At 35.3% G+C, this 26765-nt stretch overlaps 1 protein-coding gene and 1 long non-coding RNA gene across 10 annotated transcripts in view; one reads left to right on the forward strand and one right to left on the reverse strand.

Moving 5' to 3' along the window:
* The window catches only part of LOC147843476 (uncharacterized), a 756120-nt gene extending 751060 nt beyond the window's left edge, over nt 1-5060 (forward strand). Inside the window, exon 2 of the long non-coding RNA XR_015493579.1 lies at nt 2755-5060. This is a non-coding gene — a long non-coding RNA (uncharacterized LOC147843476). The remainder of the gene's footprint in view (nt 1-2754) is intronic.
* Nucleotides 3257-26765, reverse strand: part of setd5 (SET domain containing 5) — a 63569-nt gene continuing 40060 nt past the window's right edge. For 2 of the 9 annotated variants that reach the window (XM_087256977.1, XM_087256975.1), the window contains exons 8-25: nt 26504-26749; nt 24936-25084; nt 24674-24791; nt 22964-23073; nt 22624-22870; nt 22422-22502; nt 20915-21124; nt 20489-20830; nt 18874-19119; nt 17427-17550; nt 17073-17335; nt 16912-16968; nt 14469-14951; nt 10927-11162; nt 9212-9357; nt 9021-9091; nt 5494-5619; nt 3257-5086 (exon numbers count right to left, since the gene is read on the reverse strand). In XM_087256977.1, the coding sequence (XP_087113103.1) occupies nt 5021-5086; nt 5494-5619; nt 9021-9091; nt 9212-9357; nt 10927-11162; nt 14469-14951; nt 16912-16968; nt 17073-17335; nt 17427-17550; nt 18874-19119; nt 20489-20830; nt 20915-21124; nt 22422-22502; nt 22624-22870; nt 22964-23073; nt 24674-24791; nt 24936-25084; nt 26504-26749 (3321 nt within the window). In that variant the 3' untranslated portion in view covers nt 3257-5020. Of the gene's footprint in view, nt 5623-9020; nt 9092-9211; nt 9358-10926; nt 11163-11711; nt 11805-14468; nt 14952-16911; nt 16969-17072; nt 17336-17426; nt 17551-18873; nt 19120-20488; nt 20831-20914; nt 21125-22421; nt 22503-22623; nt 22871-22963; nt 23074-24673; nt 24792-24935; nt 25085-26503; nt 26750-26765 lie in introns of all 9 variants that reach the window. The other 7 variants (XM_087256976.1, XM_087256974.1, XM_087256973.1 and 4 more) reach the window with 4 other exon arrangements.

Below are 26765 nucleotides of genomic sequence, written 5' to 3' on the forward strand. Positions count from 1 at the left end.
TCCAATATCCAAGCAATTGGTCACTCCTAAATTCTCCCATATCTGCTTCTGCCAATGCTGTGAATTGCTTTAGTCTAAAAGACATTGTTTTATTATAATAACCCAAAAGCTATTTTTTTTTTTATCTTATATGGCAAATTTTTTATTCACAAACAGAAATTCACAAATAATTACCCATCCTTTGCTCATTTTAGAATAGAATTTAACTCCTTCCTAAAATCACTTCATCTTATTAAGAATAAAACAAATCTAAGAGATATTAAGCAGATGCATTTAAAGAAGATTCTCCATTTTAGTTGCTTTCCTTAAGGTTATTTGTTTAAGTGTCATTGTAATTTCATTCATTTGTTCAATTTTTGTTTGTTTATTTAGTATTTTTAGTATTATTATTTTATTATTATTATTATTATTAATACTTTAATTCTAGTATTATTTTTTCCCTTTCTGTCGAATGGTATTATTAGTATTTGTATGTGATTTTATACATTTTTGTTATGACTATGTAAATTGTTGACCTTTTAAAGATCTGTCTGTGATCCCCTGGACTTTGTTATGATGTTCTGGTATTATAATTGGCATTAAAAAAAACAAATGTAAAAAATCAGGCAGATAAAGCACACCATCACATCATCACGAAACAATTCAAATAAAGACAACCGAAACAAACAAATGACACGTTACTGTACAGCAGTACATTGTCTGTCTACACGCACAGGCCTGTGTATTTCCATTCATTATATTTGTTTACTCACCGACCAACTGTTAGCATTGAATGGTCTTCCCACTAACCGAGGCATGACCCAGCGCAGTGAGCGCAACATCAATAATATATAAAACAACAGAAATTCTCCAGTAATAACTGGCATGAAATGTGTTTTATAACATCCTCATTTTGATAGACGTCGTCAAACATTGAGCCCAAATGCTCCCGGGAGACCTAAAACATATTATTATTTCCCTTGGCTATATGACACCTAATAGGTAATTCCCCTTTATTTAGGGATGTTGCATATTATATCTTAAGTAAAGGAAAATGTTAAGTTTTTCAGCACATAAGAGCAAGTAATAAAATAGAGCCTATATTTCTTTGTGCTCAGCAGCAATCCACTAATACAGCTCTACATTTAACATTTCATTTTGAAATTTTACCACGTCATATAAAAACAAACACTTGTTTAAGGGCATGAAAATAGGTGTCTGTGGCTCTGTAGTCAACTATTATTATCCATTATTTCACTTATCATCATTACAACAGTCCATTGCTTGTGCTGTCAAGACTCACACATGCCCATGAGCTGAACCAGATCACATGTGCATTAGATCAACATTTTCAATAAAACAGTTTACAACATGATAATGGTAAAGCTTTCAAATCTGTGCACTTTGAAAAGGTCTTCATTTTCAGGCCCCCTTAACACCACCCTCACACCAATGTGCTGCTTTGCTTATTGTCACACTATGAAGGCACACTCCTAGAGTAAAGATGGACTACATGTAAGAATTTTACCATATTAATCACCAATGTGTGAAGCACTTGAAAAGAGCTCAAAAACAGATTTGTTTTTCCCTTATGTGAAGGATGTGTTGAATGCTTATGCTTTCCGAGAGCCTCTCTTCTGTTTAGTGAAGCATGGAATAAATTCTTATATAATATTCATGATAATGCTCACAGTTTTTCCTCTCTACTGTATGTGTTATGCAAAGAAAATGGATTGATTCAAGCTATAATGTCACAACGCCAAATATATAGTCTATACTTTATAATTAACCATCGCAATTGTTTTAAAAAGTCCACATGAAATCAAAACTAACTATATTGTTTTGTTAGCTCACATTGCTAGTTTTGTGGTGAACAATTCATCTGTGCATGTCATTAAGAAAAAAAAATAGTTTGCACTTCTGTTTTTTAATTACAAGTTAAAAATGCATTTCCTATTTTTATTTATTTATTTTTTTCAGTTAAATTGTCAGATTACTTGTATCTTAAGAATTGGCCATGGCTAACAGATTTAACCACGCTGCTCCAACATTTAACAAACAGAAATGTTGAGGAGGAGGTGTCTGTTAGGCTGTAACAACTCTCCCCAAACTCTTATCCAGATTTTTCTAAATGAAAAGCCTACTTTACTACATCCAATCAGCTTGCTGAAGAAAAAGACAAGCCACACCCACTGCATTCTCATTTAATATTGGGGTTCTCTAGGAACTGCCTAACAAATCAAAACCAATAACGGTTGCAGTGTCCGGTTCATGGAGACTTCAATGACTTTTGTCAAGATGAACTGCAGAACTCTGTGGCATCGTATCTGTATTGCTATGATCAGATGCTTTCTTTGCTGTTCTGTTTGTTTTGTTATTAAAAGTAAAATGCACAGCAGAGATTTACACGTTTCGAAATGTTAAATGTCCCTCTCAGCAGGATGTATAGTGGATGTTTGTTAACAGTATGTTCTATGTACTTCTAAACAAAGAACTTGGCCTTCCCTCCACTGTAAACCACTGACTGCACAAGTGTTTATATTGCAATCCAGTCTGGACACATGCAGTTTTTTTTCCCTCAGAATGTGGTTAAAAGCAGACAAAAGTGCCCCTTAATACCTGTATTTAGCATTGTCCATTGTGATTGGACCATTCAAAAGATCATAGAACTGTACTATATACAGCTGAAGTCAGAATTATTAGCCCACTTTGATTTTTTTTTCTTGCTTAATATTTTCCTAAACGATGGTTAACAGGGCAAGGAAATTTTCACAGTTTGTCTGATAATATTTTTTCTTCTGGAGAAAGTCTTATTTGTTTAATTGTAACTAGAATAAAAGCAGTTTTTATTTAAAAAAAATAAATACATTTAGGATCAAAATTATTAGCCCCTTTAAGCTATATATTTTCGATTATCTACAGAACAAACCATCTTTACAAAAACTTGCCTAATTACCTTAACCTACCTAGTTAACCTAAAAAATCTAGTTAAGCCTTTAAAAGTCACTTTAAGCTGTATAGATGTGTTTTGAAAATTATCTGGTAAAATATTATTTGTTGTCATCATAACAAAGAGAAAATAAATCAGTTATTAGAAATAAGTTATTAAAACTATTATGTTTAGAAATGTGTTGAAAAACATCTCTCCATTAAACAGACAATGGGGAAAAAACAAAAAGGGGGGTAATAATTCTGACTTCAACTGTTTGTTTCAACACCAGTGTCTAATGCAAAAACACTTTTCTCATACAGTAACATTCAGCAAATGCTTAAAATATTTTTTAAAAATGTTCACAAACATTTTATTTAAAAAGCAAAATGTGATGCATTTCATGTCATGAAAAGGGGAAGAGTTTTCAAATGAGGTTTAAAAAAAAATACAACAAAAATACGTCTGTGGATGCTCGAAAAGTGCCAAAAGTTTGTGGGTCAAGAGGTAAGTCCCAATCAAAAGCGTATCCCGTAAAGCCAACCCTCGACTGTTACAATGACACATTAAAGAAAAATCATGCAGCAAATTTGGTGAACCATATTTCTCCGAGAACAGAATGACACTTCACCCAAGTACACATGATCATGTAGTTAAGGTGCTGGTAAATTTCAGATCACATAATCCTTTTCTTCTTTTTTCTTCTAACAAATAAACATTCATATAAACCAGTGAGCTAAGGCTGACCACTTGAACCCGTCCTCATCTCTAGATCTTTTACATTAGGGTGAAACAAAAACAGATTTCATATCTTATATTGTTGGACCACGAATAAATCCATCAAGCAGACAAATATGATGCAAAACAGGGGCGTTGGTTTTTGTTATGAAATGCGGATTGACATCCCACCACTGTGGTCATCATGGCACATGAGTTGGAGACCTCTCGGTTTCTTAAAGGTGTCATAGAAGGGGGAACAGCACTATGCCTAATCTGTTTTTTTAAAAGGCTGTCCTGTGAGCAGCGTTTGTCATTAAAAAAAACAAAAAAAAAAACTGGAGATCACAGCAGCAGCACATTTGCTTTGTCTTTTTTTACTGATCAAACCATTTGGCCACAGCATTTCTTTCCTCTCTTCCTTTCTAGAACGGTGGTTGGAATGCAAGGACTGGTCGAAAGAGAAAATGAATGAAGGGAGAGAAACGAAGTACACATTTAACGGAGCATAAACAAAAACAGTTCTGCAGATGAATTCTTTTCTGCAATTTCTTGTGCTTACAGAGAAGCTCTTTTAACAATCATTGGTTTGTTTAAAAAAATAATAATAATCAAGTCGCGTGTTTTACCTAAAGAGGCGATCGTGATCGGGAAACAAAAACTATTCAAATGGACCAACTGAAGCACCGTAAGATCTGCTCGTCAAGTATTACACATCAAGTGAGTAGTGATTTTATGACTATAACCTGCCGGACCCTAACAATAGCTAGACACTGGAATGATTCAGAGTGAGGAAATAACTCGTTGTTCACCAAGAACCGCTTTGACGTGCATTCAAAAACACCTTGCTCTGAGCCAAGCGTGCCATTGATGAACACGCCACACGACAAAACCGAAGATCAAAGAATGTCGTCAAGCGTGCGAAGCATCTTTTAAAATAAAGAGTGTCGTTTCATACGGTCATAAAATCATCCATTAAACATGATCACTCATGTAAGATCAGCATGATCTCTTTTACTCTTAGACAAGTCTTAAAGGATGAGAACTATTTTAGAGAAAGCGGTTTCACCCTCGGTGTTTCCCTCTTAAACACTTGCACCTCGGTGTGAACGCGTCACTGTAGCATTTGGGTGAATTTTCAAAATACATTTAAATCTGGTTATATACTCCAAACTAGTTACTTTAACGTTCCATTGATTTGATTGTTATGAAGTCCACACTAAGTTACATGTAACTGCAGAAATTCAGTTTTCGGAAAAAGATCAAAAGAACTGGGAAAAGTAAAGACGAAAAAACAAAACAAAACAAAAAAAAAATAGACCATCCATACAGAACTCAATACATCAGATTCCCTCAAACAACACAGTTTCTCCACAGGTAAATATGAGGAGGATGTCACACACTTCTCTTTCCGACACACACACACACACACACACGCACACACACTGTGGGTCCTAAAAGCTGCCCGACTGTGTCCATACCCCTGAACCCTGTAGATTTCGCTGTGGATAGTGCTGTGCTCCAGGCGATGTGAGATGTCTGGAGTTAGCCTGATTAGCTCTGTCTGTTCTCTGGCTCTGCATTCTGGACGTCTGAGCCAGTCTGGAGCCATGAGCACCTTGAGTTTGTGGAACTGAAGCGCTGTCCAGTTTAAGGTGTCCCCTGGCGGGCATACAGATGGCAGCTGAGAGGGTGCTGTCCAAGAGTTTAGCTTTAAGGCTTGAGGTGTCCATCGCACCTGCACTGCTGCTGTGAGCTGCATGTGGCGCACACACTGTTGAGTCCACCGACGAGATGGAGACTGTAGAGGAGGATGGGCTCCCTAGGGCAAGCGGGCTGTGTGTGGGCAGCTTTGAAGGGAAGTAAGCTGGTCCGCCGGAGCTGGAGCGGGGAGGAGAGGGGCTTACAGAGGGACAGAAGGGAGAAGAGGAGCTCTGCTGGTCGTAAGCGGGGCTTTCCAAGTGCTGATGGGATTCTGGCTTGAGAGGCAGCATCTGCTGGATGTCCAATTAAAAGACAGATAAAAAAAAAAAAAAAACATTCTCAAATGTCATTTATTCATGTGAAGCAAAAGATTAACATTGTGTTGTGCGATTCTTCAGAAACCATTGTAATATTTGACGATTTATCAGTCTAAAAATATTCATTATTAATACCAACTTTGCTGAACTTCTGATACTATCCCATTAAAAAATTGAGTGTTTAATAATTTATATTAAAATAAATAATAATACAATAGATTTTATTTCAGGAAGGATACATTAAACAGATTAAAAGAAAAGACATTTGAAAGAAATCTAAAATCTGCGGTGGGGGAGTTGCTTTCAACAACCATAATTAGAGCCTGACCATCACTAATGATTAAGCTCCAATATCAAACAGTGGACTGGAGCAAAGGCTTCAGAAATTTCAACTTGACCCCATTGGAATATGTAACATATTACACTTTTAATAACATTACAATTACCCAAATTATTCACAATAATATAAATGATTAAAAATGCATATAAATAAATGCAGCACTGCCGAGCATGAGACTTCTCAAATTTTTTTTTCCCATATATATTTTTAATTATTTTTTTAAAAATCATACATTTTTACCACAATGCAAAATGTAATTGTGTAATAATAGTTTATATACAAAAAATGCATATAAATAAATGCAGCATTAGTGAACATGAGACGTCACTATTTTTTCCCATATATATATATATATATATATATACACACACACATTTTTTAGTAATTTGCAAAAAATATTATACATTTACCACAATGCAAAAATATTGTCATATATATTTTGAGTAAGAAACATTATGTGACATTAAAATACTCTACTTAAGGATTACAGTCTCACAACAAAATAGCTCCTAATGGAATTTTGTAAATTTTTAAATTAGCCACTATCCTTTTCAGCAAGAAGTGTTTTTTAGCAAATAAAATTTGACAAAATGTACAATTCAGAATATCAATGTAATTTTATTTATAGTTAAATACATCAGTTATGCTAAATTATGCAATGATTTGGTTTCCCACATCTTGCATAACTTTAAAATAAAAATTTCCAGGTCCAACACAAAATTCAAGCACTTAATGAAAAGAAAACCGTTGATCCATTTAGGCAGAAGTAACAATTTGCAAGCTTTAGGTGTTTTATCAGGTTTATATTCGCTAAATGTGAATTGTCACATTTAAAGCTCATAAGCTTATAAATATCCTTAAGGACTGGGACACACCAAGCTGAATACCTAGCCAAACAACTAGCACAGACAAAACCCAACTGGTTTTTATCCTCATGTCTGGTTCCATATGGACCAAAAAGATGTGAGTGAACACACCAAACGGACGGCTGCCAACTGATTCAAGAGCGCGCATTCTGCGCCTGCATGGGGGACATGTCTTTCTGGATCATCGGGGAAGAAGTAGTGTTTTATCTTGTTCAGAAGGGAAAACTGAAACTTCTGACACACATGTACAAAGTGTAAACAAAGCAGCGTTCAGTACCAGAGGGGTTAAATAAAAAAAAAAAATCCTGAGTCTGAACTTTTTTTGTTCTGGGGGGTTTGGAGAGAAACCACAGAAGGACTTATGTCAAATATTGATGATAATAACAAAAATAAAGTAACAAGAGCTTAAAGTGCTTTAAAAAACTGGTAAACTGAGGCTGAGATAGACTATTTTAAATGATTATGCTTTGCACCATTTATTTAAAAGTACTATGTCAAATAAACTGTTTTCTTCTAAACAATAACAAGTGCTTAAAGTGCTTAAATAACAAGTGCTTAAAGTGCTAAATAACTGAACTGCTACACTGAAGATTAGAAGTGAAATCAAGAACCCATTTTCTGGGTTCTAAGCAAAGTCCTGCAAACTCTTTCTTTTTAAGATATTTGGACCAGAAGATGGATATGGTACTGTGGAGGAGACGGAGGGTCTGCTTTTTGTCCAATCATGTTTTTTTCATGGATTTAATTAATGTTCCGGTGGTATTTTTTTCACAAAACCTGTCAACATTTTTAATAAAAGCAATTAGATTAAAGATTATATTTATGATTATGACTGATTTCCTCCGTCTCACTCGCGGTTCATGTGTGCGCAAACTGTGTCAAACTGGGACCAGAAATGTCCTTCTTTCATTTTGTTTCTTTGGCAAAATACGTCTGCAGACGCATGTTGCACGTGTTACTGTCCCGCGAGTTAACAAATATTAGTTGCACATTTAGGGGCCGATCACAAAGAGCATGCCTTTCCATTCCAAAAGTACGAGGCTCTTTTGTATGTCACTAAGAAACGACTGAATCAGCTGACCCATATTGTGTGCAAGTCGTGTTGCTGTTGATGTTATAATTTTCATTTTTTATATTATTGTGATATTCAAGATCTGTAAAGTAATACAGCTCTGGATAACTTAAAACAGCGACCACTAGTCTCTCGTCCATCATTAAAAGTTCACCATACTCGCCTTGACAACACAAACCCTGCTAACGTTTAATCGATTATTTTGAGCATCCTTAATTAAACCGCATGTGCAGGCTCTAAAATGTTTTTGTTCCCTCACAGCCGCACGCCGGAGATCCGACACGGTGCCAGAATACTTTAAGCCCTGGTATCATTTTCACAGAAATCATCACTCATCATGGAAGGATTCGCTTCTGCAAATATTTCTGATAATCTAATATTGCATACCATTTGCAAATATTTGAGAAATGTAGCAAAATTACAGTCGGCTTCATTGTGTTCCCATTTGTCTTGATATGTTTAATTGCTATGCCACTTCACTGTCACACGAGCGCTCTGGTTCACTGATGAATAACCAGTCAGAGCGCTCTCTTCAACTAATGGCTGACACTGATTTGACATGCTGACGAGAGGCGATGTTTGGAGCATGCCAAACCAACTAGCCGACCATCAGCTTGGTGTGTCCCGACCCTAAAACTAACATACAGATAATCTAAAAAAAAAAAAAAAAAAAAACTTTTTTTTGGGAACTTTAACGTAACACTTAAATGCATGCAACTAATGCAAATTAAGCAATCGAGTAAACACAGACCATGAAGTGGTGGTGAAATAACTTATAGCACAAAATAAATTGAAGCCCTTTTAAGGTCCTGCATCTATGATTGTTTATTTTCAAAAAACTTTCCAGGATTTCAAGAACCCGTTGGACCCCAGTAAAGAGGGAACATTATTTTACCCATATTTTGACATTTGAATTTCAAAAATGTGCTGAAATAAAGGCAGACATCTTTACTGCCAAATAATATACATTTTATGCATCATTCTGATTTATTTAGATGTGGACACTAACATGGACCTTCCAAACTATTCAGACAAAGTAAGAATTTAACATTTTCTCAGCTCTTTTGTTCTGGGTTGTGTGGTGTGAATATAGTACCTGATGTGGGTGAACAGAAGGACTCTTTGCAGGTGAGGCCAGAGACGAGAGACGGTCCATCTCAACAACATCTGACAAAACACAAACAATTATTGAAACCTGGCAACCTCCAGGTCATACAATTCTGTCGTTAGATCAAAAATAAAATGAATAAGCAGGCAAAGAAACAAATGTGCAGGGGAGATTCGTACCAGAGCTTTTGTCTTGACTGCTGATTTGATCATTGATCCCAGCATCTGCTCTTTTAAGGGCACGCTCGATGTTGAGATTGCCCCTCAAAACACGCTCCAGAGCACCCTGTCCCTCCCTCAGCCGCTCCACTGATGTAGGAACCATCCTAATACACACACACACATAGAATCACAGTAATGACATCAATTAATGAGGGACCTGTGCAAGTTTATGTAGCACTTAAATTTAGAATTAAAACAAAACTATTAAAAATAGTTTTTATTTAAAATAGAATCTCTGATAGAAAAATAAAGTGAAAATGAAGTGTATTGTCAACCAATACATGCACTCTCAACATGCTCTCTTTTGTTTAGACAACAACAGAGAGCTTCCATTTGTTTCCCTTTAAAACCATAAATTTTAAACGGGTATAAACATTAATGTTTTAAAAACATACATACTTGCTTTACAACTTTGCATACTTGATACATACATGCTTTTTTGCTTAACACTTATAAACAGGGCATATAATAATGTATAAATCAAGAGATGTCCAAACTAGGGCATGTGGGCCAAATTTAAATTTAAATTGATTTAGCCAACCAATCAGATGGGGACAAATGATGGGGAAGGTTGGGGCGAATCCCTCGAACAGAGATCGTCATTTCTAATTTAACATAAACTTCTGTTTGTTTGTTTGTTTGTTTAATTGCTGATCTACAAAAAAGTTAAACTGAAATAAAACGTATTTTATTTTATTTTTAAAGGATAATTTCAATATCTTTTTAAGACTTAAAATATTCTGTATTTCGCTCTATAGTTTCCCTACATGGGTAGAGCATCATATCACCTTTCTGCGTTCATCACAAATTTCGTGACATCACCCGGACAGAGGAGCTTGGCCGGATGCGCCCCAGCCCGAACCAATCACATGGATCGAGCACGTGCTTGTAAATATTAGGAGGAAAATAAATATATTTATGCCTTTTTGGAGTCGAACACTTAGGACAACGCTTGAACATTATTTAAGGGCATTAATTTTCTTATAATTGATTGATCAACTGTTAATACTTTAAGACACCCTGTTTTAAAGGGTCATGAAACCCTAAAACATATTTTTTAGATGTTGACAGATGTGTGGCACATTGCTAAAAACACTATCATAAAATATACTGTATATTTTATTACAGAGTAAAAATTTATTATTTTTGTAGATAAAAAAAACCATTGAACTCCATTGCGTTAGAAATAAGATAGTTTATGGTTTTATTGTGAGAAGTACACTATAAAATAAATAAATATATAAAAAAATGAAGTATTTTTTTAATATATTTTTAAATATTATTAAATTAATAAGTTACCATGGCAACGTGTAATGTAATACAGTTTGGTATATTTAGCTTCAGCCCACCACCCTCAATCAAGTTTGGTTTTTGACCCCTCATAAGAAATTTTGAGCACCCCTGTTATAAATAAATAATATAGAGAAAGAACAAAAATAAAATAAAATATAATTAAATAAAAACAACAAAAACTTTTCTGTGTTTACATCAATATGCATTATGACCTCTCTTCTTAATCAAGCAAAATATTTCCGACTTCAACGCATTCTAAAGATCAACTGACAGATCCCCAAACTCAAAAACCTTGAATTTATCTCAAGGTATGGGTTATCTCAAATAAGCCTTAGATCAAAGTTTAAAAGAATAAAATGAAATAAGCATTGTTTTCTCACCAGTGGTTGGACTTTGTGTGGTTTCCAGACCTGACTGCAGGAGGACTGATCTCCTCTATCTGTAGGAAAGTCTGGCGCTCTGGTGAGAATGAGTGGTGCGGAGAGACTGCCGGCTGAAAGTGTGTTCGCAGCTGTCCTGGAGACTCTGTGCGAGGGCAGATGGAGCTGAGGTTTGTGACGAGGGGTGCTGGGTCCCGTGGCCCCTTTTTCCGTTCCCTGTACTCTAGTAGAGAGACCTACACGGAAAGATAAGATGGATTAAAACACCGTACAGATGCTCTATCCTTCAGTAGATTTTCTTTTCTGAGTACACACATGCGTCGCAACATTCACATGTTCACAAAAAGCAACACATGCATGATGTACTGTGACGCCGTCAATACTTTCAACGAGCATGAGAAAAATACAGCATGCATTATTACTCAAGTCTGCAAAAACACCACACTGAATGCCATCACATTAAATGTCTCTTTTCAATCAGAAGCTGTATAATACAAAAATGCATTTCATTTTTCAGTTTTATCTTTGCCAACCCATAGCCAGACCATGTGAAAAGTTAAGACTCTAGACTATAGCAAAAAAATACACCCACATAGACAACAGACAAATTGAACATGAGAAATGTTTTGAAAGCACCAGCTTGTCGGAATGGACACAACTTTCTGCAGCTGTGAACTTGTAGTTAAATCAATTTGCTCGATACAGATGAGGGACTACATCATCTGATGATGCAAATGTTATGGACATGCACACTTCTAGATGGAGGCCATTTGTTTTATATTCACCATGTTCTGCCCTGGCTTGAACTGGCCCCTTACAGCTAATGCCTGGTACCCAGACAAACCAGCCAGCTGACTAGCAGCACTCACCATGACCCTCTGCCTTGAGAAAAGGGTGAAAGAAAGATTTTGCAAGAGTTTGAAGAGCAAAGAGAAAAGAATTCCCTCAAAGGATCAAACATAGCTAAAATTAACCTGAAAAGCTTATAGGTAGGAGAGAAAAAAGTATAGGTAGGAGAGAAAAACAGGAAGCAAATCAATGACAGAGCCAACCGGTTTCATGTCCGACAGTAAACCACCATTGTGTGGAAAATGCTACTTTCACCAACCTTTCTGGTGACTTCTTTTTTGAACAACTGGCTTGAGTTTAGAAAAAGCTGTTAATTTAAATTACACTGAACATTTTCAAAGGTGGAATTATGTGAACAAATGTAAACAAGGTAAAATGCCCCAGTTTTGAGGTAAAATAGAGGCCATTGATTTTCATTTGTTAGCAAAAACTGGAAATGAAAAGTTTTTAGGACTGTTGATGGGGCAGATAATTATAAACACATTATTTACTTTGTAAGAGTTCAAAAATAATACACAAACCCACACTGACAATTAGGATAAAAGGCGTTAATATACAGTGGGGAAAATAAGCATTCAAAACGTCACCATTTTTCTCAAAAAACCTATATGTTGACTTGAAATATTCACCAGATGTTTGTGAATTCCAAATATGCAAAGAAACAAATCTAATTAGTTTAAAAATTAAGTTATGTGTAATAAAATCAAATGACACAAGAAAAAAGTTTTGAACACATGAAGAAAAAGAGCTGTAGAAAGGCAGTGAAAGCCCAGACAGCAGCTGAAATATCAGTAGTTATTTAGCAACACTCTGCCTTTCATCATTGTAAATTAATATTAGCTGCTTCAGTCCAACATCTAAATTACCCGGATCATGAAGATTAATCCAAGCTGGACATTTCAGCAAGACAATGATACAAAACACAGCTTTTGAAGCTTTCACATTCAATCTTCTAAATATGACTTTAACCTATAAAAAAGTTTTCACATTTAATCCTAAACATTTTCTTAAAAATCATGTCTGATGATGTTTTTCCAGAAGCATCCAAACAAGATGTTTTCTTGAGTCTTGATTTGTCACTGGTGTGAATTCAAAATGTACAGCAGGTCGCACACCAGAAGCGCCACGCCGCGCAGCGCTACACAGCGCCATACATTTTAGAATTCTAAACATAGGTTTCTATCAGGGTACAAACAAGTCGGCGGCCAGGACGCAGTTCATTTTTTAGCCCTGCGACAGAGCGCCATCTGATTAGTTTCATGTTAAATGTTGAAACTGGTGTGCAATACTTTAAACTGTCATGTGCGCACTGTGTCGCGGCTCTTCTGGTGTGCGACCTGCTTAAGTCTATTTTGTCATTTTGTAGATAATGATAAGTTCATATTTACACACTCATAAAAAAGCAGCTGCTCATGTATTCTGATAAAAAAAAACAATTTTGCTGTCAGTATAGGTCGTTTTCACAAGACGTCATTGATGACGTTCGAAATTCAGATGGAGGGCAGAAAGTAATTTTTCTACATGGGAATCGCTATCAGAACATCAACATGCTTCTGTTTTGTGTTGTTTATAACCGTTTAAATCAGCCAACAACAAAAAATACTTTTTTGAACAGCTTTTATAGACTTCCAATTTTTTTTTTTGCTTATGAAGTGGGGAAAGTTCAAGAAACTGGCTGAAAAATGGAAGAAAAGGCAGCATGTAATAAATATTTTTTTAAAGCATCCATTTGTTCAACTTTTTTTGTACACGATAATTCAATTATCAGCACCAATAAAGATTAAATACAGGCCTAACTATGTGTATAAATGGTAATGTGTTATTTAAATCAGATAAATAAAAACACCACACTAATACAAAATTCAGGCAAATATAAAAAACGTACCCTGCCATGTATTCGCTGCAATAAAATATCAGTCTTGTTTTGAAACAATCTCAAAAAAAAAAAAAAAAAACAAAAAAACAATGGAACGTGAGCATCAAGATGCACAGCAGCGGTGAATGTTGGTTGATGTAAGTTTATTCCCCCTTACAAAAATAAATAAATAATGTAATGTAGACTATGCGTCCATGCTTTTGTATGCATTCATCTGTTATTTCATCATGTCAATAAGATATCCACATGGGAAAAAACGTTATAGTAATTTATAACAAACATGTTTATAAAACACAAAGTAATGTGTACAACTCTTTATTAATGAATGCTACAGAATACTGTAGTATATACCAATATATTTTGGGACAGGGGAGAAATTCTCACTCCAAGCTAACACCAAAAGTTGGCAGCCCTGCAAATAATTTTAGTTAAGTAGAAAACTCAGCCCTCTTCATGATATAAAGATCATGCTCAACATATGTGGTTATCTTCTATTTATATCTTCTTTGAAATATGGTAAAAATAGCAAAAATACAGACTTCAATGTCTCCCAATCAGTTTTTACTTCCTGCCCTCCATCTGAATTTTGTTGATCACCATACCACGTGATTGAAAACAACTTATATCAGTGCCTTAAGCTGGGGTCACATAACACCAGCAGTGGGGCAAAGGGGTCTCTCAATAATTTCAATGTAATGCATTAAAAATTAAATAAACATTCTTTTCATTTCTTGAAAAACATATCGAATGAGGCATTACCATCATTTAGTTAGTATGTGCTTAAAAAATAAGAAACTGTTTTGGCCGTAGAACTTGCCTTCTTCTTCTGTGGTGGATTGCTAGGGTGAGGAGAAGTGCTGCTCTCGGAGTATCCTCCAAACTGCGTGTCCAGATACAGTGAGGGAGAGGCAGAGCCCACCTCCATCAGCAACCCCTGATTGCACACTGTGCTGAAGTCTGAATCGGCAATAGAAAAGCCTCCGTCTGCCTGTGAGAACTGTCTGTCACTTACGGGACCCGTAGGCAGATTGGCGTTGAGGGGCGAGCAGGTGTAAATAAGGTTAAACTCTGTCCTAAAGGCTTGTTCTCTGGTCTGTGTCTCACTGGCATGTGAAACCAATGCAGAGTCACATAGAGTGGACACAACAGCGGAGCTGCGGGGAGTCCCACCACCAGATCCGTTCAGAGAGTCTGGAGCAGGAAGGGAGAAGTCCTCTGACACAGGAGCTGGACTTTCCCGGCTTGTGGAGAAATCAGGGAAGGCAGGGACCCGCGAAGTGAAGTCTGATCGCAAACAGGGCTGAACAGAAAAATTAACTAGTTTCATTATTTCATTATGAAAAGACCTGTCTGTTACTAAAAAATAATGTGATAGTTAACTGTGAAATTTTACAACTAATACTATAATTTCTATCACTATGTTCTAAAATGGACTCTGACATCTATTGCAAAGCAGCTTGTATAGTACAATTAGCAAAAAATGAACACAGTGCACACGTTTGTGCTTAAGGTAAGTGAGCAAGCAATAACTTGGATTTCTCAAATAGAAGTAGTTTCAGCACAAGATTTAACTGGTCATCATGGCTCTCTGCTCTGCCCCCTTGTGACAATGACCATACCTTAGGCTGTTCTATGGAGAACATTGCAATGTTTTTTGAGTTTAAATAAAACACTTATTCAATTATAGTTAATTGTTGTGCTTATAGATTGCACTTAAAAGAATATTTGTGTTATTTCTTTTTATTTAAACTATTTATACATTTTTTGTGCAATTACTTGCCTGTCAATTGAGTCTGTGGGAAAACATTTAGCAGTTTTCATGTTTATTATAGGAGAATATAATTTATTAAAATACAAATTTCATTTCAGCATTCATTTATAATTACAAGTTGATTTCAAAAATAACTATTTGTCAATATACATTTTAATTGTGGATTTCTTTAAAGTAGTTCTTTAAAGGGTATATACAGGAATCAGAGATTAAAATTTAATAACTTTTAAGACCTTTTTTAAGACTCTTTGCATACATTTTGAGACCTCATCAGGCCTTTAAAACAGTAAAATTGCCGACATTTTAACCTGCAGTATATTTACTTAATATTGATTGCAAGAAACAAATCCTAAACTAAAAATGTAATTACATACTCAATAAAAAAGTTAACCCAGCAGGTGGCGCTTTTACAACAGCAGGAATAACAGTGTTTCCTTGGTTACTGCAGTAAACAAAAAAGCAAGATGTAAAATTTAGCAAGATTTGTTTGATTTCATAAACTACACAGATTCCCACAATACAAAGATTAAATTTAGGCAAACATTAGCATGCTGATACAAAATGTATTGCCTTGTTAGGCCTGTCACAATAACCAATGTCGACTTATCGCACAACACATCGATATGACCTTAATCATTTTTGGTGATGCAATATATATACTCATACATAAAGAACAATTCTAGCAACATTTTTGCTGATTGCTCAACCTCTCGATCTCTATAGGAGGTGTCAAAAAAAAAAAAAAAACACTATAGTATTTACTATAAATTACTAAAGTATATTTTCTTTTTTTTTTTTTTTGAAAATAAAACTGGCAGCAGATATCACAGCCGTTGTTACATTTTATGTTGCACTTTTTTGTAAACATTTATTATTATTTATTTGTTAGGATAATGGTTTCACATTCTGATTCCAATGCCTAATTATTAAATTGTTAAAATTACTATAATTAAATAAAATATAATACAAATAAAATATTATGTGTTTTTGGAGGAGTTTACTTGCATTATGATGCTATTATAGTGTAATTCTGGCATTATATAATGAGTGGAATAAAATGGTCTTAAAATGACAATAATACCATTTATCGCAATATATTTGGGTGCAATTTATCGTTCAACAAAAATAGATGGGGATAATGGGATACGTGTATCATCACACTCCTAATAAACAACCTTTATAACAAACGTCAAGCAAGAACTGATTTCTTTTTATTCTTACATTTTCATAGTTGTGAATAATTGGAGTGTAAATAAATACTTTTATGTACAGTAATGTATTTAATATTCTAATAATCTAAATGTCTTTTATTTAACAGTTTTTACCAGTAATAATTAAAAATGACAAACATAGACGCATTTTATCAATAAAAGTGTGATAAGCCACTTACATTTCATCACAACCTTTGCACACAAAAATAGAAAAGCTAGCTCTCTGAATAGGTTATATACTTAAAAATGTCAATCTATATGTGTGCACTGACACTTACATCTGGAGTCAGAGATTCTGATATGTGCACAGGAGAGGCCTCGGGAGATGAGATATTCTGTGGAAAAGAACCAAGTCACATAAACACAACAACTGACTTAAGCAAACATCATTATGCTGATTCAATGAGAGGTTATTTTGTGTGTGTGTGTGTGTGTTCACCTCAAACTGTAGAGGCGTATTGCAGCGGCTGGCAGGCCTTGATGTGAGAGGGGAATAGGAAAGCACGGTAGAATTCCGCTTCTCTACTTCCCCACCTAAATAAAGCGAGCAGGGGTTGAGGAGTGAAGGAAGAGGCGTAATGGGATATTCCGAGGGCAGAGGTGGGGTGATCGGGGACAATGGTCGCAACAAGAGTTCAGAGGGTGGAGTTGCCGTTTCTGATGAACACTTCAGTTTCCTTTTCTTAAATGGTCCTATCAGCTCTAAATGAGAGGCAACATAAAAAATGCTAGTTAAAACCCAAACCGATTATACCAAAGCTTGTGATTGATAATCTGCAGGAGGAACCATTACCAGGTTTGAGAGGCACAGAGCTGCTGGTGCTGCTGGTGTTACTCTTGTGGGAAGAATTGGACTCAGTTCCGTCCTCCAGTAGGCCAGATAACATGCTCTCATCCAGGGCTTGTTTCATCCACCGCTGCTCAGACAGACAGACAAATTACCTTTCAGCACTAATTAAAAGCTACAATTATATCTACAACTGAAACCAGAAGTTTACATACACTGTATAAAAAGGCACATAACTATTTTAAAAAAAGTCAGATGTTAATGCGACTAAACTTTTTCTCTTTTAGGTAAGTTAGAATTATCAAATTTGTTTCTGTTATGCTTAAAAGCAGAATATTGAGAGAGATATTTTTGAGAAATTGTTATAACTTTTCTTAAAAGTCAAGTTTACATACAATAAGATTATTATGCCTCTGAAAAAGCTCAGATGATGGTGTCAAGGTATTGGAAGTTTCTGATTGGCTAATTGACAACATTTTGTGTTAATTGGAGGCACAACTGTAGAATAGTATTCAAGGAAAACCTCAAACACACTGCTTCCTTGTGTGAAAACATGGGAAAATCAACAAGCCAGAATCAACAAAAAACAGCCCGATAACAATTTGCTAAATTACACTGGGAAAAATAATAATTTTTAGAGACATGTCCTGTGGTCTGATGGAACTAAGATTGAACTGTTTGGCCATAATGACCAGTGTTACATTTGGAAAACAAAGGGGAAAGCTTACAAGCCTAGGAACACCATCCACACTGTGAAGTATGGTGGCGGCAGCATCATGTTGTAGTGCTGTTTTGCTGCAGGAGAGACTGGTCCCCCTCACAGCAGAGATGGCATCATGAAGAAAAAACATTATGTAGAAATACTGAAGCAACATCTCAAGACATCAGCCAGGAAATTAAAACTTGGCCACAGATGGGTCTTCCAAACAGACCATGACCCTAAGCATACTGCCAAATTAGTTCAAATGTGCTTTAAGGAAAACAGAGTAGATGTTTTGGAGTGGCCATCACAAAGCCCTGAACTCAATCCAATAGAAAATTTGTGGGCAGAATTGAAAAAGCTTGTGCGAGTAAGACAGCCAACAAATCTGACTCAGTTACACCAATTCTGTCATGAGGAATGGGCCAAAATTCTTTCAAACTATTGTGAAAAGCTTGTGGAAGGATACCCAAAACATTTAACCAAAGTTATACAATTTTAAAATTAAAGCTAAAAAAATACTAAGGAAATGTATGTAAACACTTTTGACTTTCAAAAAAACCTCTCTCATTATTCTGGCATTTAGCAAAGGTAAATAATTTAGGTAATCCTAACAGACCTAAAATAGTAAACATTTAGTATGATTAACCATCAGACTTTTTTTATTTAAATGGTTATGTTCCTAGTATGTATGTAAACTTTTGGTTTCAACTGTATGTAAGAGAATTCACTTGTTCAGGAACTCATTCTGACCTTCTTGCATGAACCATATGAAGGGTCAATCATACAAGGTCGCCGGCGTCTTTCAGGGTTAAAGGGTGAACCAAAACGAACATAGTGTTTGGGGGTAGTACAGATGAGGGGTGAGTGAGATAATCCTGGCAGCATGTTGAGTGTAGTGGCCAGAACTGTAGGGTCCGTGGTGATGCGTAGAGGACGTTCCACAGACTCCTCCACTCGCTCTGGAACCTTATCATTCAACCACTCTGTCACCAGGTACTAGAGAGAGAGGGAACAATGCTTTAAAAAAATGACTTCGCTCTAAAACAAAACTAATCACAGTATGAATGTAGAACTTTACAGACTGATACATACATGCCATTTGTATTATTACTATTTATTATTATTACATTACTACATCCCTACTCATCAGACACATGTCAAAGATCACACATCTTAATACATTTACAAATAAAAACTAATTCTGTACATCCACTTTCTCTTTCAGCAGTATATGTTTTCCTTTTGTGTGCAAGTACACTAATGTTAATAATACGAATATTTTTTTAGATGATAAAAAATTAATAAATAATAAAATGTAATATAATAAAATAAAATAGGAAGGGGGGGGGGGACAATACGTAAAAATAAATAAATAAATGAATAGGTATATACATACACATCAGCAACAAAACTATGTACATTTGATGTGATTCTTCCGATTTTAGGTTATCAAAAAAGTTCAGGTCTATGAGATGTTGCATAATTGGTCCATTTTTCCCAGAATTAAATAAATAGTTCCATTTTCTGATTTACAAATGCAGTAATTTGCTCCATTTTATACATTTTTATAGTAATTTCCATCTATACATTTGGGTTGGACTTTCTTGTGACAACCAATTTTTGGTAATGCTCTTTTTGACAGCCACCATCACTTACTTATCCCTTATCCCTTATCATTATCCCTTTTTAACCATTCCTCAGGTAAATATACAAAAAATAATAATTTTACAATCAAAGGGTATCTTGATTCAAAGATATTTTGTAAGGCATAGTGTATTTCTTTCCAATGTTTTTAAATAACCAAGCAGGAAATTTGATAGTGATTTGCCTTTTGATTTCCGCATTTTCTCCAGCATATAGACAAATTTCCAACATGGTATGATTTCTGAGTGAGTGTGATAAAAAAATCTTATTTAACTCTTCCAACCAAATTCCCTCCATTTCTGTGATTTACAACATTTCCATTGATACCTCCAAATTTTTGTCAATTCATCCTCAGTTATAACAATTCAACGATGAACAATAATCCCTCCATGAGAGGGGGTCTCTCATTAGACAACAGTAGTATTAGTATTAGCATACTATAATTAAACGGATTGACAAATTCCTGGTACATTTCATTTGAAATTGATTTCTTTAGTTTTAATGTTTAGAATAATGTTGTTTATACTGAATGACATCACATTTTCTGTTTGATTGCTCTAAAAATTGCTAAATGGAGAGGTTTTGTTGTTTTAGAGAAATACATGCAAATTAAAGTTTACTTGGTCACCAATATCGTTTACTTTGACCATGTGCTATTAAGGTGGGATTATTATTCAGAAAGTATGGAAACCCATGCAGGATTTTGCAAGCATGATCTTACCTTTTTGGTTTTCGGGTGTCTGACATGCGTCTTGTTACCCATCCCTGAAGAGGCAGCTCCATATAATTCTCCATCTTGGAGATGACCACAGTTTGGAGCTCCCTCTCCCTGGCCCTGTTCCTTGAGGCCTGCTGCTGCACTACCCTCTTCGCCACCCACCACAACTCCCTCAGCTGCTTGCTGGGACAGAGCCTGCCGCTGTCTCCGAGCTCGCTGGGCTGAAGTGGAGCGGTACCTGGAGATACGGCTCTTAGGACGTGGTTTGGAACTGCGGGCAGGCTGTGGTTTTGGGGCAGGACTGGGTGTAGCAGGGGGTTTCTCAGAATCAATGTCTGCTGTGTCCTAATGAAGAACCAGTAAAAGTGTGTCAATGCATGGCCATTTTGAGCTAAAGCCAAATCTGGCCAAAAAAAAAAAAGTGTCTACCAGAGTGACAAAGGAGGAGCGCCGAGTACAGACTCCTCCAGCTGCTGCCGCATTTGGTACACAGTTTCCAGCTGAGGGCACTTCTGCCTCCCCTGCTTCCAGTTTGGTTTCCTCTGCTGCAGCTTGCGCTGTAACCTGACCACGTTTCTTTCGCCTCTCAAGGTTTTCAAACATGTGCATTATGGCCTCTGCCTTGCGTTCTTCACGAGACTGGGGGGAATGGAGAGATCGAAAGGTTGGTAAGCTGAATAGGGGATTTCAAAACCTTTTTTCTTCATTTGTATTCAGTTTTATGATGATCTAAAATAAGTCCTAAAAAAATTAAAAGCATCTATCTATGATTATAGCTGAATATACTTCAGATAGAAATGTTTTGACAGAAGCGTTAAGAGTTTTTATAACGCTACAGAATAATTAGTAGTAGCCACGTTGGTTAAAAAAAATTGGTAAACATTTGGTGAAGCTATAATGCACATTTTGGATATAAATATGCTGTCATTCTGACAAATGATCATATCTTGATATTTTCTAATCTAAAAGCAGTTAACATTTTAATCGCTATGAAGTTTTGTTTTTCATATGCAATGATGTGACTTTGGCTACAATTATATTAACGTAATTTACAAATGATGAATGAATCAATTAATTTTTCAGGATTTCTCTATTCAGATATCACAAAACATCTTTATCGAGGACTATTTTGGTAACGATAATCATGTTGTGTTCAATTCTTGATTGTGCAATTTGATAAAGTAATTAGCTGACTTTAATTAAAAAGCGAGTAAACTGGCTGCTTTAAAATTATTAGATAAATGAAATGCGTATATAATTATATACATTAAGCCAACTTAACAGGTTCAAGCTAAAATGAGTTTACTCACTTTTAAATAAAGTCAACCTATTGCTTATAAGAGCTAGACAGAATCTGGGGACATGTTTTGCTATTTTGCTATACGTTTTTTAAAATAAAATCTGTGTATTTATGCGGAATGGTACCTAAAACCTAAAATATGAAATAAAAAAGTTATTAGTAACTTTTTATTTAAGGTTTACAATGCAAAACCAAGTTGAACAACTTCTTTGGTAAATAAAGTAAGTCCCTTATACAATATATCTGCTAAAAGACAGAAAATATCATTTTACAAACTATATCGTAAATAAATTATATAAACATTTGAATATAATTTGATAATCTTACTGAAATTAATATAATAATGGAATAAATGTATTTTTACATTATACATAAGTAAATAATCAATAATGGGCTAAAAAAATCTGCAGATTTCTGTGCGTGCAGATTTCGTGTGGGCCTAATAATAAAGGCAATGATTTACATACTTATTTTTAAGTAACTAATCCATTTTAAAGCAAAATTAACTAATTCATCTAAAAATTCAATTACATAACATCCAGTACATCATAACTAACTTGAGGTAAGACCGCTGACTGTTTGAATTAAGCATTAAAATCTGCTTTCTTTTAAAATGTCCCCCTAATGAAAGCTTACACGTCGGTTTGGTGTTAGTGCTCCATTCTCATCCAACTCCTCTTCTCCATTCTCCAGCTTTACTCTGTTCATAATAGCATCCTATAGCAAAAAAAATGTATGTATACTGAATATATGTAATGAAAGTATTCTTATAATCATTACATTTGCAATTAGCAATAAAGAATTTTTAAATTTTTTGTAAAATTCTCATGTCACAAACCTCTGTATCGCTAACTCCATGTGCTTCATTTCCATCTTCCAGCAGATGGTTACTCTCATCGGATATACCCGTTACGAGTTTGTCCCCTTCCAGCTCTCTGCGTCGCGCTCGTCTCCTCCGTGTCTCTGCTCCAGGCAGGGCAAATTGTGAAGGCTGAGGGGACAGCAGTTCGAGGGGACGGAGATTGTGTCTCTGTACAGGACAGTCTTGATTGCCCTTGTGACATGCACAATCCACTTTATAATTACTGTGGGGAGATTCAGAAGAAAACACTCAATATACAAAACTTCTGAAACAAAGAGCCAAACTAGATTTTAAAAAATGAATCTGAGTGACTAACCAGCAGCTGAACTCGTAGTCAAATCCAATAGTGACTTCAGAATCTTTTGAGATTTGAGCAACTGCATAAATACACAAGTGTATCATCCCTTCTGCTATCATGTGCCGCACCTGTGTGTAAGTAAGCAGAGGACAAAAAAGTGAGAGCTTGCCAGCTAACAAAAGGTCTAATCAAGATTAAAGTTGGACATAGTATTTAAGTTCCTTAAAAACACAAAAGGCATGGAAAAACAGTAAAAGAAAAACAAATAAAAGACAAGCAAATTATAAAATTAGGCTGTGATCACACCAAACACATTTTTTGAGGTGAGAAGTGCCTTTTAAAAATGACTTTCTATTGGTAACAAGCATTTTGTGTGCATTTTATGGCCCCAGTATTTAGTGTCTGCTGCGCATTTTAATCGATTGCTCTGTGCATCTGCAGTTTAAAAAGTCAACACTGCACAATAAAATGTTTCCATTAATCTCATTTTGTGTGCATTTTAGATGTGTTCATAAAAAATGGTTGATGGAAAGCCAAGATGCGTATAAGTTTTGAAAATGCGCATAAAAAACATATGCATAACTGAGTACGACAATTTTACTATTCGATGAGAAAAGATGCGCATAAACTACGATGGAAACACTTTTACCGAGCAAATTCCAGTATGCGCATTAAAAAAGTCATGTGATTTTGTTAAAGCAGATCATGTGATGGTAAAAACGTGTGTGAATGGAAACCCGCAGACTGAGCACAATGTAAAACATCTAAAATGTTGTTTTAGTCATTCCAAAACGCCTTAAGCATGTCAGTATTAGTGTTATTATATTATTAATTACCAAATTGCCAAAAGCATCTGTGCTCTGCATCTCAAACGCCACCACAAGTTCATTGCATGTTGGCATTGTCTTCTGAGGCGCAAACTATTTATTAAATAAGGAAAAGATTTACGCAGCTTCTCCTACCGCAGCAAATTTAGTTTTTTCTTTTGATATTTAGTGCCAGTTAATCAGAAAGTGACTGTTTTGTTCTCTACTTGGATGGAAACACTGCTTTATTCACGTCTTTTATGCGATATTCCTGTTTTGCGCATAAATTTAATTTGCATATTTGGATGAAAACATAGCAAATGTATGTCACGTGCTCCAGCACCCGATGCTCCTTAAAAACATAAAAAGTGCAGCACATTGCTCTTTTCAAAAGTCAACAAAAAGGGAGTGCAGTACACCTCATGTTTTCAGAGATGAAAGAAAAGCAAGTTCAGTGTGACTGGCCCCTTAAAAAGGCAAAACAGTAGCATTATTCATTATAAAATACTTACATGGTCTAATTTAGTTTCTGAAAAAAAAAAACTGTAAACAGGGACCCTGACTAATAACAACAACTCATAAACTTTAAGTTTTTACTTATGATTTTGGTAAGGCTCCACAAGATCAAAAAAAAATGAGAATACAATATTCAGTTTTTCCACAATATACATGGCGATATGAACACAGCTAAATAAACTGAAGATTGATAATTGGAATAAATTCACCATTTTTGAAAGATTGGGTTTATTATGTAGGGGATTGAATTTGCATAACATAAACTAATTACAAAAAGCATAGAAAAATAAATTAGAACAAAGTTAAAAGTGAAAAAATATGCATGAAGATTTTCTGAGGAGTTTAAAATAATTCACAAAAGGACAAGGGTTTAAAATCCCCAAAAGCTTCAACATATTGGTCTCACCTCAGCATTGGGAGTGCATGATCTTCTGATAAACCGTGCATCATTGCCAAAGGTTCGGGCATCCACACACATCTCCACTTCATTGAACTTGGAGTAGAACAGGACAAATGGATATGGCCTATAGTCAAGGCGATAGCAGAATACAAAAAAAGACTCTTTATTACCAATACACACAATATTTTCCCCATTCATATATAGTAATTATAATGACATCAAACGGATGTTCAGTTATATGTTCAGTTATAAACATGCACACACTTACTTTTTAAAGAAATGTCCGTTGACTTCAAACTGCTGTCTGAGCATGACTTTGCCTCTATACTCGATGATGAGTGTTTCAGGGTCTAAACTCCGTGCAGCTCTGAGAATCTTCCTATGTTTCTGCACACGTGTTACACGACCCAGCTGTAACTACACAAAGATTACATGCTTTTTAGTCATTCTAAACGTAGCTGAAAAATATGTACATAAAATGTGCACTATATTCAGGTTCCACATACAAAATCATTTTAGCAAACAAAATTAATACCTTGTTTTACAAAGAAAACAAATGAAACCACATGATACTGTGTTCTTCAGTTTACTTTACATTATCACATATCAGCAGGCTTGGAACCCCACTTATTTTGGCTTTAATTGTCTTTATCAGTGCAAACAAAAACAAATAATACCAGCGTGTTTCTAGTTTTACATTTCTTATTTCTATAGCTTCTGAGAATCCAAATAGAGCCATATATTGATAATTAATATTATGATAGCGATTTAAACATTAAATCATTATTGTTACAGTAATGAAACACTTTGTTAATAAGCAGGAAATGTTTTTGAGCCAAATTACATGATCACATTGAAATGGTCTATATGCGAGTTTACAATACTTACTATTACATGTTCTCACACTAAATGTTTAATATTAAAAAGGTGGTGACTTATTTGTGGTCCTTGACTGTATGAGTGGCAATGCAGCAGTGTTGGCTGAAGTAACAGTCAAGTCAAGTCACCTTTATTTTTATTTTTACACTGTCAGGTCAGTCAGGTAGCCATTTTTCAGTGACTCTTTCAGCAGTTTACACCGACTCACCAGAAGGTGGTGACTATCTTTCTTCATAAGGGAATGTTGCTCACTTGTAGGCTTTTATTCTACTGGTTTCATGGTGTATTTTTCAGTATTTACTTATTGTTTCCAACTGATTATACAGTAAATACAGAACACTTTTAAGAGGATGTCTAATGCTATTTCATTCATTCTAACTTTGTATACAGCTTAAGAGATGTTAAACATAGAGATGTGATTTTTATTTATTTATTTTTTTCAGATTTTTGTCAGGGCAAGATTTAAATTTTAGAAAAACTGTTTAATATTTAGGGCATGTCATTAGTGAAGATATAAGTGGTATAATTATTTAATATATTGATATTTGTGGCATGATTTGTTGTGTAAAATGAATGTGTGCTGTTTAAAAACTTAGATAGTGCAGTGCAAGTGATTTATTTTGTTTAGGTAAGAGCTCGATCAATTTCTGCTTTGATAAAATTTGATCTTTAAGTTTATTTGATGACTGGAGAATTCTCACAATGGTATTTTAATGTAAATAAATCCTAGGCTTAATAAGGTGCGTTATCAGTCAAGTTTAATGAAGTATTGGCATAACTGTCTTTTTTAATGTACACTTTATGGGTCGTATTGTTCTGTTTGTCTTTTGTTGCTATTAGAACTAGTGTCTGGAAATAAAATAAATTATTCCAACTTGTCTTCCAATGTATTAACAACAGCTTAGACTTGATTCATCAACTGAAATACCTTAAGGTCTAGTGGAAACCCATCTGTACCTGCATTTGTGAGCCCAACACAGTGTTGTTGCAAGCCAGTTCTGTTCGGTTGATGGTGTCCATGGCGACAGTAGATGGTGAGGGGGAAGAGTTGCCATTGGCACAGTAGTGTTCGAGGAGGGTCTGTACATCAGCGCTGTACTGGTTAGCCAGAGCCTCCTCATACTGGTCCGTCCATTGCCGAATTCGTGTCTCCCACCCTTCGGTTGTGTTCTCATCCAGAACACTGGTCTCTGACGCAGAGTTCTGCAACAACAGAGTC

This window comes from Danio rerio, chromosome 6, assembly GCF_052040795.2.
Source record: "Danio rerio strain M-AB ecotype USA chromosome 6, GRCz13ab, whole genome shotgun sequence".
Taxonomy (NCBI): domain Eukaryota; kingdom Metazoa; phylum Chordata; class Actinopteri; order Cypriniformes; family Danionidae; genus Danio; species Danio rerio.